This window comes from Hypomesus nipponensis, chromosome 21 (genome assembly GCF_054491055.1).
Source record: "Hypomesus nipponensis isolate SF chromosome 21, ASM5449105v1, whole genome shotgun sequence".
Classification (NCBI taxonomy): Eukaryota; Metazoa; Chordata; class Actinopteri; order Osmeriformes; family Osmeridae; genus Hypomesus; species Hypomesus nipponensis.
In genome coordinates this window covers 11,184,726-11,200,445 of record NC_140381.1, presented here as the reverse complement: position 1 = coordinate 11,200,445, position 15,720 = coordinate 11,184,726, and the positions used below count along the sequence as shown (strand labels likewise).

At 38.3% G+C, this 15,720-nt stretch overlaps 1 protein-coding gene across 2 annotated transcripts in view; it reads right to left on the bottom strand.

Moving 5' to 3' along the window:
- Positions 1–10,446: 10,446 nt before the first annotated feature.
- Positions 10,447–15,720, bottom strand: part of kcnh1b (potassium voltage-gated channel, subfamily H (eag-related), member 1b) — a 40,033-nt gene continuing 34,759 nt past the window's right edge. For both annotated transcript variants that reach the window (XM_084685279.1, XM_084685280.1), the window contains exon 11: positions 10,447–13,060. In XM_084685279.1, the coding sequence (XP_084541405.1) occupies positions 12,212–13,060 (849 nt within the window). In that variant the 3' untranslated portion in view covers positions 10,447–12,211. The remainder of the gene's footprint in view (positions 13,061–15,720) is intronic.

The following is a 15,720-nucleotide window of genomic DNA, read 5'->3' as shown; positions in this document are numbered from 1 at the left end:
TTGTCTCTGGGTATTTAGCAACTCAAGATGAACATATTTTTCCTTCCCAGCCAATGTGACTTGTGAATTATTGACTGAGAAGAAATGGTGGGTCTCTGATGGTAACCTGTAGGCCCAGCAGTACCTCAGTATTGAGCCCTCTATGATTTAGACACTTGCACCCACCAGGTGTGGAGAGACACTCTAATTTTCACTCATTCCAACACAAAGTCCGCTTGGAAACTAAATAATTTGCTCTGATTTGGGAAGAAAAAACCTAGCCTAAAAACACAGTGAGATTCAGTATTTCTCAACTAAATGCATGCCTCTTGATATAAATAATGTACAAGTCACACGCATTGTAGTGCCATGAACCATAACAAATGTATATTTGAAGAGAAAGATGTACAAATGGGTGTGAATCAGGAAAAATCCTGATTTAATCCGGGGGTCTAGATCTCTGTGGTCGATCCCTCGTTTTGATGAAAAACGTGGAACCCCTTTTCGGATTGCTTTGGCTTTTAGTTCGTTGCTTTGGCAGAGATTGAAAATGTAGTTCTTCCATGTCTTGGTCTTCCATATCTAACTCGGGCAGGGAGATCCTTTTTTCTAAGGCATCAAGTGAAATGCGACATCCGATTGCAGGTTCTGTAGGAAAAAGAACATGTTTCTTCAAGTTTACATAATGTATTAGCTGTAGTTGATGGCATGGTATCTTGGTTTTTAAAAATCGATGTTGAATTAGTAACTACTTAAAGATCTATATAATATTCCTCTATTTTGTGAAATTAAGTAATCCACAACAAATATGCTTAAAATACAGATATATTTGTCTCTAAACTTTGGATAGTCTTTTTAAAAACATAATAAAATACTATCAGTAGTCATTGTTGTGTATGAACTTGTGTATTCCCTCAATACAATTTGATACTGTATGTAAACATTATGATTGGCCTAGGTTAATGAGAACAAATGCCACTGGAATTATGGATAGTACAGATTGTAAAAATGGTTTAACTTCCTAAATAATTTAGATTTTGCCACTGAACAGATCAGACCTGTTTATATTCAGCCTAATGTTACAGTCTAAATGGACATGTTTGATTGTACCCAATACTGCTCATATTTAGTGCCATTAGATTAATTACATGATACACTGCATTCTGGACTGACCTTATTCTTCATGTGTTCATGGTGATAGCCAGTGTGGACAACTTATGTTTTCCAGCCTAGATCAAATAATAACATGCACCAGTTTTTCAGTGTCAAGCTGACATTGTCTGAAACTGTGTTAACTGCAACTTCGAAACTAAGTTCTATTCGAAACGACAGTAGTCATTGCATTGAATTTATTATTCTTTGTTAATACCGGGTTGCCAGGGTTATCCACCCAAAGGCTACTGTTATAATGTATGTGCTGTGATTGATCCAGTTGCTGTGATAGCTAGCAGTAGGGCCTACTAAGGACGAGTATGGCGAGTGGTGGCGACCCACGTGAGATAGAGGACCCGCCGGATTCTTTAAGATCGCAAGTTTGGGAAAACTTTTTTCGGTTTCCCATTCAGTTACAGTAGTACAGGCGAGAGAGTAGTGGATAAGACAAGCGCTGTGTCGGCGTACGGGTATGTGAGTGGAAATACATCTACCTGCTAACGCATATAACGCTTAAGAGCGTGTGCTAAATGACTAAAAATATCCGACGCCATCACCTAGGTGTGCCAATCACTGGAACGAGACAAAAAAAACTGTCCAACTTCTCCTCCCTACAGTACTTAACCAGCCTTTAGACACATTAAAATAGGGCCAAAACATGGGTTTACATGTCATCTTCGATGCGCCCGTATTCACTCGTAGACGAGAGGAACCTGGTTTGTTTTGCTTTTCCCTCCGTTGTACCGAACTCGTACCGAACCGTGATGTCTGAACCGCGGTATGAACCGTGACTTCAGTGTACCGTTCCACCCCTAGAATGCAACAACCATGGACGGATTAAGAAACCACGGGCCCGGGCCTGGTTGTGTCCCCCCCCCCCCCCCCCCCCCCCTTCACCACCAAGGAATAATATTGATATTGTTGTTTAAAAACGCAAATGTACTCGAGTAATCAATATATATATATTCCAAAAATACTTGATAGTTGTAATAGACAAGAGTGTACATTTGTAGCCCACACAACCCTCTCTCTTTCTTGAAAAATGACCATCATAGGCTTAACAATATTATATCTTCAATAAATAGTATGTGTTGGGGGTGCTTAGACACAGCTCTAATGTTATTGTTTTGCACTTGCTTTTTGGATTTCTCCCTACAAAGTTGAAGGACCCATATTGCATGGAGTACTCAGCCCCCCTTAAATCCTATAGATAAACTGAGGGGAAAAACACTCTCTTGAAAGGTATCATGATGGTTTCTTTCTTGTGACATCTTCAAACTGAATATTTAGGCTATTTTTTTGTTTAATCAGTAGGACTTTTGGGGCCCTTAGACATCTATGACTTAAACCTAGCATATACCGGCTACGGTGGATATTATATCAATACACTAGTACATATCAAGTTAATAACAGCGACGATAGGCAGAGGCTCTGGGTTAGGGGCCCCCTGAGCTCATGGGCCCCTGGGCCTGGGCCCGGTTGGCCCGTTGGTTAATCCATCCCTGGCAACAACAGCGTGTGTTCATGGTTTCACAGGACTTTTTACAACAAAAGCTCAAGCTAAAATAACTGTCTCCTAATCTCATGTCTTTTCTTTTGGAATATATATATTTTTATGTGCAGTAAGTTTAGTCATTTACCATGCAATTATAGGTTGGATATGTCAGGTACCTCACAACAACAATATTCAATTGTGCAAATTATTTGCTCAGCTTCTCAAAGTTTGTAATATAACCCAACACTTTTTAAAGGTTGATTGGGCAGCAGATGCTACACAATGGGGTCTAGGGGGTCTATCCATGACTAAAGTTGTCCATCTACAACTGTAGTTGCCAAGATCCTTTGCGTTAATGGTATAAATTACTCTATTCCAATCAAAATGCCTAATTCTCTACCGAAAGCTAAATTGTGTGGTTACACGACTCTCATGAGTGTAATCGTTGACAGGATGGTACAGGGTATAAAGTATGTTACTGTAAGCTTTGGTTCTATGTTACTTTGCAACCATAGAACCAAAGCTTACAGTATGTCTAGTATTGTAAATTATTAGAGGTTATACCTTATGAAAGTTTCAACAAATTATTGGTAATTCCCTACTCACCCAGAATCAGACACATACTTGGAAATCATTTTTATATTAAGACATTCTGCTAATTACATTCCACCTTTTTCTACTTGGCATTCAAAGGCATTTCCTCAGTAAAACCTTCAGCTGGGTTGATATTACTTAGTGATATGTACCAACTGACGCGTTCACTTGATTGTACATGAAAAATTATGAAAACTTTACTCTTGCATAAAATAGATAGTTAAAAAAGTTTGTAGTTAAACATTTTTGTAGTTAAGAGTTTGGGAAAATAAATCCAAACTTAAAATGCAACTATAGATAATTTTACATTATTATTTTCAGTTTACTTTTCTAACTTGGGGTGAGTAGAAAATAACCACAAATCCCAAAGTATCAGTTTAAAACGTAACTTTACCAACTAATTTCCCAACATCCAAGGCATGAAATTATAACAAATAATTGACTGTAGGTGTGGGGCTGATTCTAGTAAAGGTGGGGGTGGGTATTACTCTTACATGCAACATTAGCCATATTTACCGCTTACGTGGCCTTTGCTACTTTTGTGCGCTTCATCCTTTTCCTCCGCATAAGGGTCACCTGAGGCCTCTTCAACCCCGCAATAAGCAGCAGCAGTCTGGGCCGGGACTTGGTGAGCCAGCTTCTCAGTAGCGTCCCCTTGGGAAACCTGCAGGACAGAGCAGATTGTTTTATGGAATTAGAACTCACAAATCAAATCAGATTATACTTGTATGGTCTTTTTTACAAGCACATAGGGCTACATATGCCCTGCAGCATAGAGATATTGGTCTTTCTCGCTATATTGTGACTTAATTAACAAAACGTATGATTGCTGTATACTACACTGACTTTTACAGGTTGTCCTTAGTTGCGTCACTGAGGAGATCAATTAAGTTTACATTCCAAATTCTTATTTGAATATTGATGACCAATGCCTTATAATACAATTTGTAATCTGGAAAATAAAATAAATTATATCCTGATGTCAAGAATGTCTAGTTTTCCATCTTGATATAAGGAATGACAACTTTGCTAGTCTCTGCCAACTTAACAAGTAATGCTATGCAAACTTAAAAGGTTGTTACGCTTACGTTCGGCATTAGTTCTGGTATATTTTGGCAACCCTTACACTACTTGAACTTACTTCTATTGCGTTATGTTTTCTCCTCTAACCTGCTGTCTTCTAATTCAACAATTAAACATTTTGACACATTTGCCTGATGAAAATGCAGGTCTTTTATGTGTATGAAGGCCATTGCTCAAAATGTTTGCTGATCTACCATAGACTATTGACCTAATTTGCAATCGTTATCGTCCATAAAAGAGTAATTTGACAAATTACTGTAACACTGAGTGTTGTTTCTGCATGTAACAACCCCTTTAAGTAAAACCCCATTAAAATAATTTAAACGCTTTTCAGGACAGTAGATACTACATCCAGTCTTTCACATCTGTTGCATCAGTCAGTGGGACTGTCATGACTTGAATTCCACCAAATACAGTCACTCGCACTTAATCAAACGTCATCTAAATTGCACTCACTTGTGGCCCTCATCCATAAAGTAAGCCTGAAAAGAAACCAGAACAGTACCTCAACCAGTAACACTCCTCACCGAAGCACCATAGCAATAATTTTAGCTTTCTGAAGAACCGCACATTCAGACACCAAGCTCACATTCTTTGCTACCTCACAACGGCACTTGTGGGAGCAAAACGCCCACTCTCCATACCCTTATATACATCCAACCTTTCACAGCTACACTGAGTTCTGACTGCTGAGCCTGATGGAAAATATAAAACCTTTCAATTGTTCAACTTTTGCTGTTCAAGCACAGCTAAACTGGCCAGAGAGAAATCTAGCAATGTTTAGATGTGCTAGGGCCTTGCTGACGCCATTGTTGTACCCCTGCGGGGGTTGATGTTAAATGTACTGAGGGCAACATTGTTTGTTTAGTGGCCCTGTCCTCCCTCCCCCCCCTCTGTTTGCCCCCCCCCTGCCTTCACCGGTTTTCATTAGCTACATGTGATGAGGTCAGGCTTGATTTTCCCGTCTTTGTCTTTCAAGTGTTCTTCCATCGATGATTAAGAAGACTACTATTGCTTCTTCAGAATTCAATTTTTTTTCTTTTTGGGGTGGTTGACATGTTATCTCAGAAGGCTCTTTAGATATGTTTGATTACAATTCAAGCATCACCTCTGTCCCTGACCCATAGTTGACCTCTTGTTTCCCCTTGTTGTGTCATTTTCATTCTGTTGTAACTTCAGCCTTTGTTTTTAGTTTTTTTGTCCCTGTGTTATTTTGTCCTTCTGGAATCAAAAATATATCTCCAATCATACATGAGAAATGTGGTCCATTTCCAGATATTTATTTGATAGGAATTGTCCTTGTAACTAAGGGTAGCATCCTTTTCCCCCCCAAGTATAACCTAATGGTGCACTCTCTGGAGATTATATTTTGTCAGTTAACAATCCCACCCCAAAGAGAGCAGACTTCTTTCCATTTTGGCAGCAACCCAAAGATGTCCTTTTGAGTTGAATATGCCAGGTAACTTTGACGTTCTTCTCTCCCATCTGTTCTGTAGCAACAAGCAAGAGGAGCTCACTTATAGTGTCAGTACAAATCTTACCTCAATTACCTGAATACCAACCTGGCAGCCTGCTGTTCAGTTGCATTTAAAGCCAAAGAACCATTCATCCAAAAATTATTCATCCACAATAAGTTTATTTTTTTCAATTCCAAACACTCACACGTGAGATATTTAAAAGACTTAAGAGTACATAAAGCCAAGTTATTGCTATGAAATTCCCCTGCAAATTTACTAATCTGGAAAAGTATTGTACAACATGCTTTCAAAGAGATATAACTCACTCTTGAGGCATAAAAACAACCTTACAAACAGTTGCTTTCAAGTTACAAGCACTTGCCTTAAATTAATCAGGAATTGAGATTCTTACCATTGTCTTGTCCTAATTTTCATAAGTTACGTTGACCATTAATACGGAGTCTAGTGACCAAAACTCTAGAATTCACACCAAAGCCCCCCAAAATTCAGATCACAGTAAATTCCCACCTTCCCTTGGCATACAACGTACATTATCCCCCCTAAAGTGTCTAACTCTGGAGAAGTAACAAACAGAAAGCAGTCCTTACCAATTGACCCCACACATTTGTTAGGTTATGCCCCCCGCGTCCCTGCAAAGGCACATATATGATCCTGATGGAGTTTTTTCCTCTCAAACTAGAAAGTTCAACCAGGATGCAAAAACAAATCTGCTAAATAATAGGAGGCCATGAACTCAACAGCGGATCCTGAGAGGGGGCTTTAAAAAGGAGGGTCCACTCAGCACTTCTCACTGCAAATGGCAACGGATGATCCCTGCCAGCCAGCCAATCAGAGGGCTCACTTGTGCCGTTGCCATGACATGCGGCACTAGACCAATATAAAAAGGCCAGGCGTTTAGGACAATGTAGAGGGAGGTCAGCCAAACTGTCATGGACTCAAAAGTGGGGCATAGTTTTGATCTGCTAACTTAAGAGGAATTCTTACACAATCTTTTATTTTCTGATGGGCAAAGAATCTTTCTTCTTTTACACGTTTGACACTCAAACTTTCCCTCCAAAAAGGTTATGTGCTTTACTGTTTTGCCATATGAATTCATGAAATATATTGGCAACACTTTACATTAAAGTTACATTAATTACATAGCATTCATTACATTACATACCTATTAGTAATAACATTGTAGTTACGTAGCTATTGCTATATATTTAAATGGTATATGTTATTACTACAAAAGTATAAAAAGGGATGGTATGGGGGAAGGGGTATAAGTGGATGCTGTAAAGGGGCAGTTAAATGTTATGCTACCAAAACAAGACCAATGTTAAAATCCACTTATCCATGGAAAACCCAATCACCCCCATACCAAGTTTCAACTGTGTAATAAAAAATAATAATTGAGTGATTGAAAATGTTAAATGCTCTCCAGCTCTCTGATATTAGTCAAACACTGCTCAGAGAGACCTACCGGTATTCCGAAATATTGGCACAGCTTACTGTAAATAAACTGACAACTGGTTGTGTTTAATTGACTTTCTGATAATTCATGTAAATGTAGTGCTGAGACTATGCTCCATAGAGGGAGTAGCAACATCAGCCAGGAAATGAGATGCTGGAGACGTGTTCTCTGTCCAGAATGACTCCACAGTGGGAGGAGTCTCTGGGCTAGTAATGGCATGCATTAAACTCCACACTGCACTGTTCAGGATAGCCTGTCTGTTTGGGTACCATACTGCAGTAACTATCTGAGGAGGGAGGGAGGGAGGGAGGGAGGGAGGGAGGGAGGGAAGGAGGGAGGGAGGGAGGGAGGGAGGGAGGGAGGGAGGGAGGGAGGGAGGGAGGGAGGGAGGGAGGGAGGGAGGGAGGGAGGGAGGGAGGGAGGGAGGGAGGGAGGGAGGGAGGGAGGGAGGGAGGGAGGGAGGGAGAGCCTGGCACTGCATTGCAGATCATCAAAGGAGGGAGGGAGGGATGGTGAGGAAGAAGAAGAGCTGGCTCTGCAGAAAAGGGATTTCCGGAGGGGAGGCTAAGGGATTCCCTGTTGGCAGTATGTGGAATATCAAATGTACTGTACATTTTATATACGTAACTCATTACTTACAGTAGTTGCAATATGGAATTTGTCAGGATCAAGTTGAAACAAGCACTGTTTACAAAAAACACTGATTGGACTGGAACTAAACATTGGATTACGTTTGAATAAGTGACTCCTATTCAGTCTGTTTCAATATGTTTTGACATGGCTAATTTCTGCCTTGATAGATGAGAAGCAGGTTTCTATGTTTTGAAGATACAGTACACTTTCTATTTAATTCAGTGCTGTGAATACTGTTGTACTATAATTCCATGGTGGGTTTGAAATTTGAATTCTCTGGATGGACCCCATTATAAATGTTTGATGTTTCAGCTCAGAGCTGTTATGTATGTTCCATAATAAGATTTGCTTCCTTTTGCCCCAGATTTTATAGGTTGTATTACTTCAGAAATATAGATAACACTTCTCCCAGCAATACTGTAGTGATGAGGCATAGTTGTTTCAAAGCCAAGCAGTGCAAAAGAAGTGGTGACATGAATCAGTAGGACTGGAATGCACATCTGATAAATGTGGCAACAATGGGACTGTCATTTGGATACAAGTCAATATTTTATGGTAGCTATGTTGAAGCCTACAACTAAAAAGTTAACTTTAAAGTTTTAAACCGGATCATTTCTTGAACAATGCAAAACTGGCTGCCAGAGATGTTGTTGAGGGGATGCAGTTTTAAAGCAGTAGGAAGTCTAGGTGATACATCAGGCAAGTCATGTATTTAAACAACATGGGTAAAGATCATGTAGTTTATAAATTGAGTTGCACATTGAGATTGTTTTCTACTATGGTTTTTCCGCCCGCAGAGGAACATAGTATGGTAATGAAACAAAAGGTGTATCTTTATTAAAGTATTTGACACATAAACACATTATTTACTAATAGGTCATTGTTAAAAATGAATGCTGCTGTTTTTTTAATTGAAAAACAAGTTTGTGTTTTTACATCATTATGCCGTTCCCTTTATTATTATTCCCTATTGTACAGCTGCATCCCTGTAGATGTCCTTATACAGCCTGAGGGCCATTCATTTTATTATGCAATTCTCTGTATTCAACTGTGAAGGAGTGATTTTATTTTCTTGTTCAGAACAAAAGGAGTAAATGAGAGTGATTTGTCACAGCTGTGGCACAAGGCGTAGGGAGGGTTGTGAAGGAGGACAGTGGACAAACATAGTCCTACATTCCCATCTCTAGCCCCTCTGTTGTCTCTAGTCCACTTCATAACACAAGTGTTCTTTTTTCCTGTTTCCTTTTTTGCTGTTCCTATTCTTTCCTGAATCTGGCATCAAGGGCCAATTAAGGGACATTAGAAAATGCAGAATATATGCCCCAGGTGGTGATGTTCTCTGTCAAAATCTGTTCATTTCGATTTCCGCGGACAAAGTTGTCCTTGTCTTCCTCTTTGTCCCTATGTTTTTTCCCCAATCTCTTTGTCTCCATGCTTGGAGAACCAACATACAGCAGCACTTGTATTTGTTGTGCATTGGTTTAATAAAATTGGTTGACAGTTTTGTTGGGCAGGTGTAATTATTCTAAATATGTTTTAATGTTGGTACACAGTGTTATGGCGTTATCATCTTCGAAAGAAATGATGGTAGACATAAGCAGTCCATATACATTTACAGTTCATTAACCTTAGTTCATGGTTATAAATTGTAGTTAAGAAGTTTTTTCTTTTTTACCTTTCGTTTTGTGTTGACTTGGTAGGCCTTGTTTTCAGTTGTTGCAAGCATTGGAGCCAGGATTTGATTGGTATACCATAATTTCATGTCTTAATATCATGCCAATGTTTGAATTTTCCACCTGCCTGGGTTCCATGTCTTATTAATTCAGAGATTGGTTGTTGTCTGCCATAGTTAAATATCTCAGATTAATCAAGCATTCAAGGATGAATGTGTCTCAACAGCGGTAATCTGATTAGAGGCCCTATCAGAGAAAACAAACCACTCTAATGAATATGGTTTGAAGGGGATTCAAAGTCCCCCCACACCATACTTACAGTGGGGCCAGACATATTTCTTTCCTAGACCTCACATTCACAACCTACATGTACAGGCTTGCTTTTCTTAGTCACGTCAAATTCCTCAAATTTAATCCAGTTACACCAAATGTAAATTATTATTTTAGGTTATATACTTAATTTCTAGTGTAGTGTGCAATTAAGAAATATAGAAGTTGTGATTCATTGCCTCTTGTCATTCCGTGGTGCCAGACTACCATAGAACAAGATCAAGAATGGAATGCAATGTGTAATATCAACCTATAAAATCTGAGTTAAAAAAGCAAGCTTTGTGGTTACCTACATTAGTCCCTTGTTATGCAAGCAAACTCAGTTAAAAGGTCAGGTCTTTGTGCACATGTTATGAAGTTAACTTATTTTAAACTATTATTCTGTTACCAAAGATGCCAATGCCACATTTGTAACTGCATTAATGACATAAATGTAAGTGAATCAAAGTATAAAATAATTTAATCTTTACTTTTTGTTGTTGTTTTTTTTTTTTTTTTTACAAATGATATAGCTGTGCTGGCCAGAAATACTATTTTTAGGTAATAAATGAATGTAGTAACATATACAGTACATAAGTGTTTAGATTGTTTTCATTCTTTTTCCAAATCCTTGTCAGTGCATACACAATATTAGCACAGATTTTAAGGTCAAGTACAAACAATGGCGTGCCTCATTGCGGACACAAAAACAGAACAATCTTAAAATAGAAAGGACAGTAGATACTGGAGTCTTAAGCAAATGAAATATATTTTGTTATAGTGTGGCACTGGTGTATGAAGCAACTCAAAGTCCAATTTGTTTTCATGTTATTACATCTGACCCACGAAATTCAGATGCATCTCATGCATGGACTATAGTGAAAAAGTGCAAATTAGTGATATTGACATTAGATTGCTTGTACAGCATAGTCGGGAAATGCCACATAGAAGTAATAATTTAATTGTATCCATTTAACATTGTAATAGAAAGATACAATATAAATGTCATTGCATATTACATCAGTATGATATCACACTTATTTGCACACAGTTTCAAAGTGAAGACAAATTCATGTTATTTTTAATATGAATTTACATATTAAGGTGGATAGTATTCTGAAACTGCTGAATTAATAGGTAGTTGAGAAGCCAAGGTGTTCTCCAAAAACAAATAATCTGAAAAGAGACCAATGGTGCAAATAACAAGCACATATTTTTATGATACAAATGTTTTGTGCAAAGGTTGCTTTTACTATAATATCAAACATACGAACATTAGTGATTTGAGAAAAGTATAACAAAACAAAACCAACATACTGTACCTAACCCAGTTTAAAGCGCTGGACACTTTGATATAGCTGTGTATTTTTGGTATCACATTAAAACATTGTTTAGGTTTCCCGCCAAAACAGTTGAAATATACATATATAAAATGTGTTTTTCTTCAGCCTGTCCTTTCATATCATGATGGATTTCAAATGTGTTTTGATGCAATTTCAATTTCATGTAACCAAATTATCCTCATTCCTGGGCTTTCTCACTCTGCAATGTAGAAGTCGCTCGGTAAGTCGCTCTGGATAAGAGCGTCTGCTAAATGACTAAATGTAAATGTAAGAAAGGTCTGCCACCCAGTTCTGAAGGCAAGGTGTGATGCTTCTTGGAAAGCTGCCTAATTTAATCAATCTAAAAACACAAGGGTAATGCGAGTCCTTACAAGGATTGTAAACAGCCACACAGCCCAACTTCACTAAATGCGGAAATATAAATTACAATTTTTTTATACCAGATTCTATCCACAGGAATTTCCTGCTTGACCTTTGACGAAGTGATTTCCAAACCTTTGTATTAAAAAAGTGAACAATGTCCAACAGAATGTATTTAATGAGTAGGAAAACTGATTCATGTATTGGCATTACCACTTTAGAATAGGGCAGCCCACTTGAATAGGGTAACATTAATATGAATATACAGGACAGGCCTGACAGTTAAAAGTCTTTACTTTACCTCATTTATAATGGTTGAAATAAAAATCAATTATATGTAAAATTTTAAAATTTAAATGTAACCATTTTATATAGTATTATTTTAACCTTTTAAAAAGGAGACCCATAGAATTGTAAATGTACCTGAAAGTGCAGATCGCAACATGTGCATTTACAGCTAGTGATCATAAGAAATGTGATCATGACTACACAAAGCATCATTGAATTTACTGTATCTGCAAAACAATGCACATGTTCTTCCTTTTCTCACACCAATGTGCAACATGTGACACAATGGGCAAAGGTCTAGATACATTTACTTGTTACAAGTTCCATGGACTGATAATACATGCATATTACATGCATTTACATGCATATTACGAGAAGCTGTCATCTTTATCTGAATCAGGTGATGCTGGTCTAGATATTTCAAAAAAAGAACCAGAACTCTTTCTTGATTTGAGCAATCGAAGCATTTCGGCCAACTGGGTTTCAAGTGTAGCCATTCGGCCATTTAGAGATCGAATATCTCCCCGAAGTTCCTGCTTGAGCTCCAAAAAAGAGGCATGCATGGTTTGTTCAGGTATTGGACAAAATACTTGCTTTGCTTCCGACTGTACAGGGCTTCTGTCCTGTGGTGTACGTGCATCGCCAACATTGTCCAGACGCAGGTCACTCTTAGTAATGCCACTGTCACAAGAGTCCGTTTTCTTGAGGGACATTTCATCATGGGACTTAGTCCTATCTGGTAGTGTCTCCATTGACTCTGCTTTGGAAACGCTGCTCCATGATTCCGCTTTTACAACAGATTCCTTGAAACGCCCCCAACCTTTAGCCTTTGGTGGCTCAGCAGACTTGCAACCGACAAGATTGCCATTCTGGATGGCAGGGGCATGGAGGATGACTCTGCTAGAGGTCCTTGAGGAAGTGGATGCAGATGTGGAAGAGGCTGTTGGAGTGGCAGGGCTTTCTGTCACCATGATTATGCTAGTTGAGGCCAAAACTTCCGGTACCCTTGTTTGTTCCAGAATGATGGTACCTTTCTCCACATCAGATTCCCCTTGGCTGGCCCTCTCAGCAGCCAGACGAGCCTCTTTTTGTTGCCGGAATCGCTGGAATAGGCGACGAACTGGGTGGTCTGGGGGTAAGTTTAGTGGGGCCTCATTCTTCCTCTTGAGCATCTCCTCTTCCTCGCGTTTTACATCACTGATCTTTCGGAAAACAATCTGTGACAAGAGAACAAGCAGTCAGTACTGTGGATACTGTAGATGCATTCGAATTTATGAATTTGCATAGTAATAAGTATTCAATATCTAATGATAGTTATAGCACTTTAGAGGTATTCTTTTCACATGCTGACCTTATGCTGAATGCAAAGGTCATAAACAAGACGCAATGTCCCCTAGCCTTTAAAATGTCATTAGCTCAGAATAAACAAACCGACAAACGCAGAAAACATATCTCTCTGAGATATAAATCTCAGGATGTGGTCACGTTGTGGTCATGTTTATGTGAAGATACTGACCATTAAAAGGAGCACTGCAAACAGACATGAAAATTATTTCTCAAAGCCTGAACAGATAGGCTGTCCCCTAGTTTGGTTCTGTCAGCTATAATCAAATAATTATGTACTATATAGTAATAATACTAATACTAATATCTAATACTAATATCTGTACTATATAGGAGAGAATGGCATCCTTTGAAGTAGTTTGATATGGGAACCTAGATGGTGATGTAATGTCCCAGAAAAAGGTCAAACTATGTAGGGGCAGCAGTGCACCATCCATGTTTGGACAGAATCAGATATCAGACATGGCACAGAGCCACAGTACAATGCAGCCCCCGCAATTTTCATTATGTCAGAATTCCCCCTATACAGTCTACGTTACACCAACATGCACCAATCGTACCTGTCACATGTCAGAAACTTGTATGTAATTATACAAATTTGAGTGTAAGAAGAATAAATGTTTTTGTAAGTTTCACTGGAAGATTTACTCCCAGCCTTCTGTAGCTACCTTGCTAGCAACCACGCAAACCTATTTGTTTCATTTGGCAACTGACAAACTGACATTTTTGTTAAATAATAAATGAGAATCATGACTGACCAAACATAGGAAAACCTACAAAGAGGAACTAGTTGGCCTAAATTATGGAGCTAATGCTAGTACTAAGATTAAGTAAATCATAATTGGCTAGCAAACTGTGTAGTTCACAATTGCCTCAACAATAAGAAATGTAAAACTTGATATCCCCAAATACATTAATATCTCTCAAACCAGTCTTTTTATATAGACTGCGTCTGAACTAATCAAATGCCAATGAGTTAGCAATTAAGCATTTTTGCAAGCATGATGAATACTGCTTCAATTATTAATCTAGTGAAATGCATATACTCTCAAGATGAGAATAAATAATCCTGTTTCTAGTCTGTGATTATAATGGAAGCTTCTCTCATGTCACTATTGAAAAATACCAGTGTGATTTTGTGTTATTCTAGTACAGGTCTGTGTGACTGATTCTATCTGATTACATTTTTGTCTCATTAATGATAGCAAGTCCATACCACACCATGTCTGATGTCTTGATATGGAGACATTTAAAATAAGAGCTCAATTTTTTTTGTGTGTGTGTGTGGGGGGGGGGGGGGGGAGTACACCATACATTTACTTTCAAAGGAATATCTATCAATACTTACCCCTTCAAATTGTCATGTTTACCAAAATATTGGAAAGAATGCTGATTTGTCAGTGGTAGTTATATTAAAGAAGCAACATCTCTATAATTATTTACACCCTGATCTGTACTTCCAAGGACTTTTTGTCTTTTTAAAGTCTTATTGCATATTTTAATTGTCAGCTGGATGGTAGCTACAGCTGTAAACGGTGTGCAAAAAGGTCTAGCAGATGCCTCCCACTTTAAGGGATTAATGATAGATTAATTCACAAACATGGATGTGAAATTTTGTCCGCCTCAAATGGAGAGATGTTAGAGTTGTGATTATTTTACAATATAGTTTTGCCATTGTACAGCCATAATTTTTTCTCACTGTGTAACATAAACATTAACATTGTTATTCAAACCTATTGCCTTCAAGTGCCATTGTCTAATGTACATTCAGCCTCAGCTCTGTTCCAGATGTATACAATGTCCTGCAGCATAAATTACATTTAAGTATGCATGACGGACAGTCCTGGGAGCTACCAGTCAGCTATTACCAAGTTGTGGAAAGGACTAATAAACTGCTTCACACAGTCTGTAATAGCCGTTAAATATAGATGGTGTTGGCATAGAAGGTCAATAAGTTGAGTATAGCTGCTTAAGTGCACCCATGGTTCCGTATACTGTGCTGCGGTATAGACCACAGGGCTCCTATATATATATATATTGGCAGTCGGCTCCTTTTTGCTGGTAAAAGCGCTGCTTGGTGTCATGTTTACGTCACATCATACAGGTGCTTGTGCAAAGGGATCATCCTGGCATCTATAGTTTCATCAGTATCTGTATTTCTGAGGTTCTTGGGATTTTCATTTAGCTACCTGACCTGGTGAAATTGAATTGTGACAGTGGTGCTACAAAGACAAATATATTGCATGGGGTGACAGGATGGAGCCTGATCCAGTATTGATGGTCTTTTCAGGATATAAACCGTTGATGATAATCAATCCAAAAGGAAGAAGGATAAGAGATCTACTGAATCTGGCTATTATTTATCAAAACCACTGACCATGTAAAAGTCAACCAAATGATTCCACATATTAAATAAATAATAAAGACCACCACCATTTTGTGTTGGTTGGGGTTAGAACAGGGATATGGCTGATTGATTAGAACATATCAAACTCTTATTGTAATTAGATTTTTCCTCTAATCCTCTAACTAA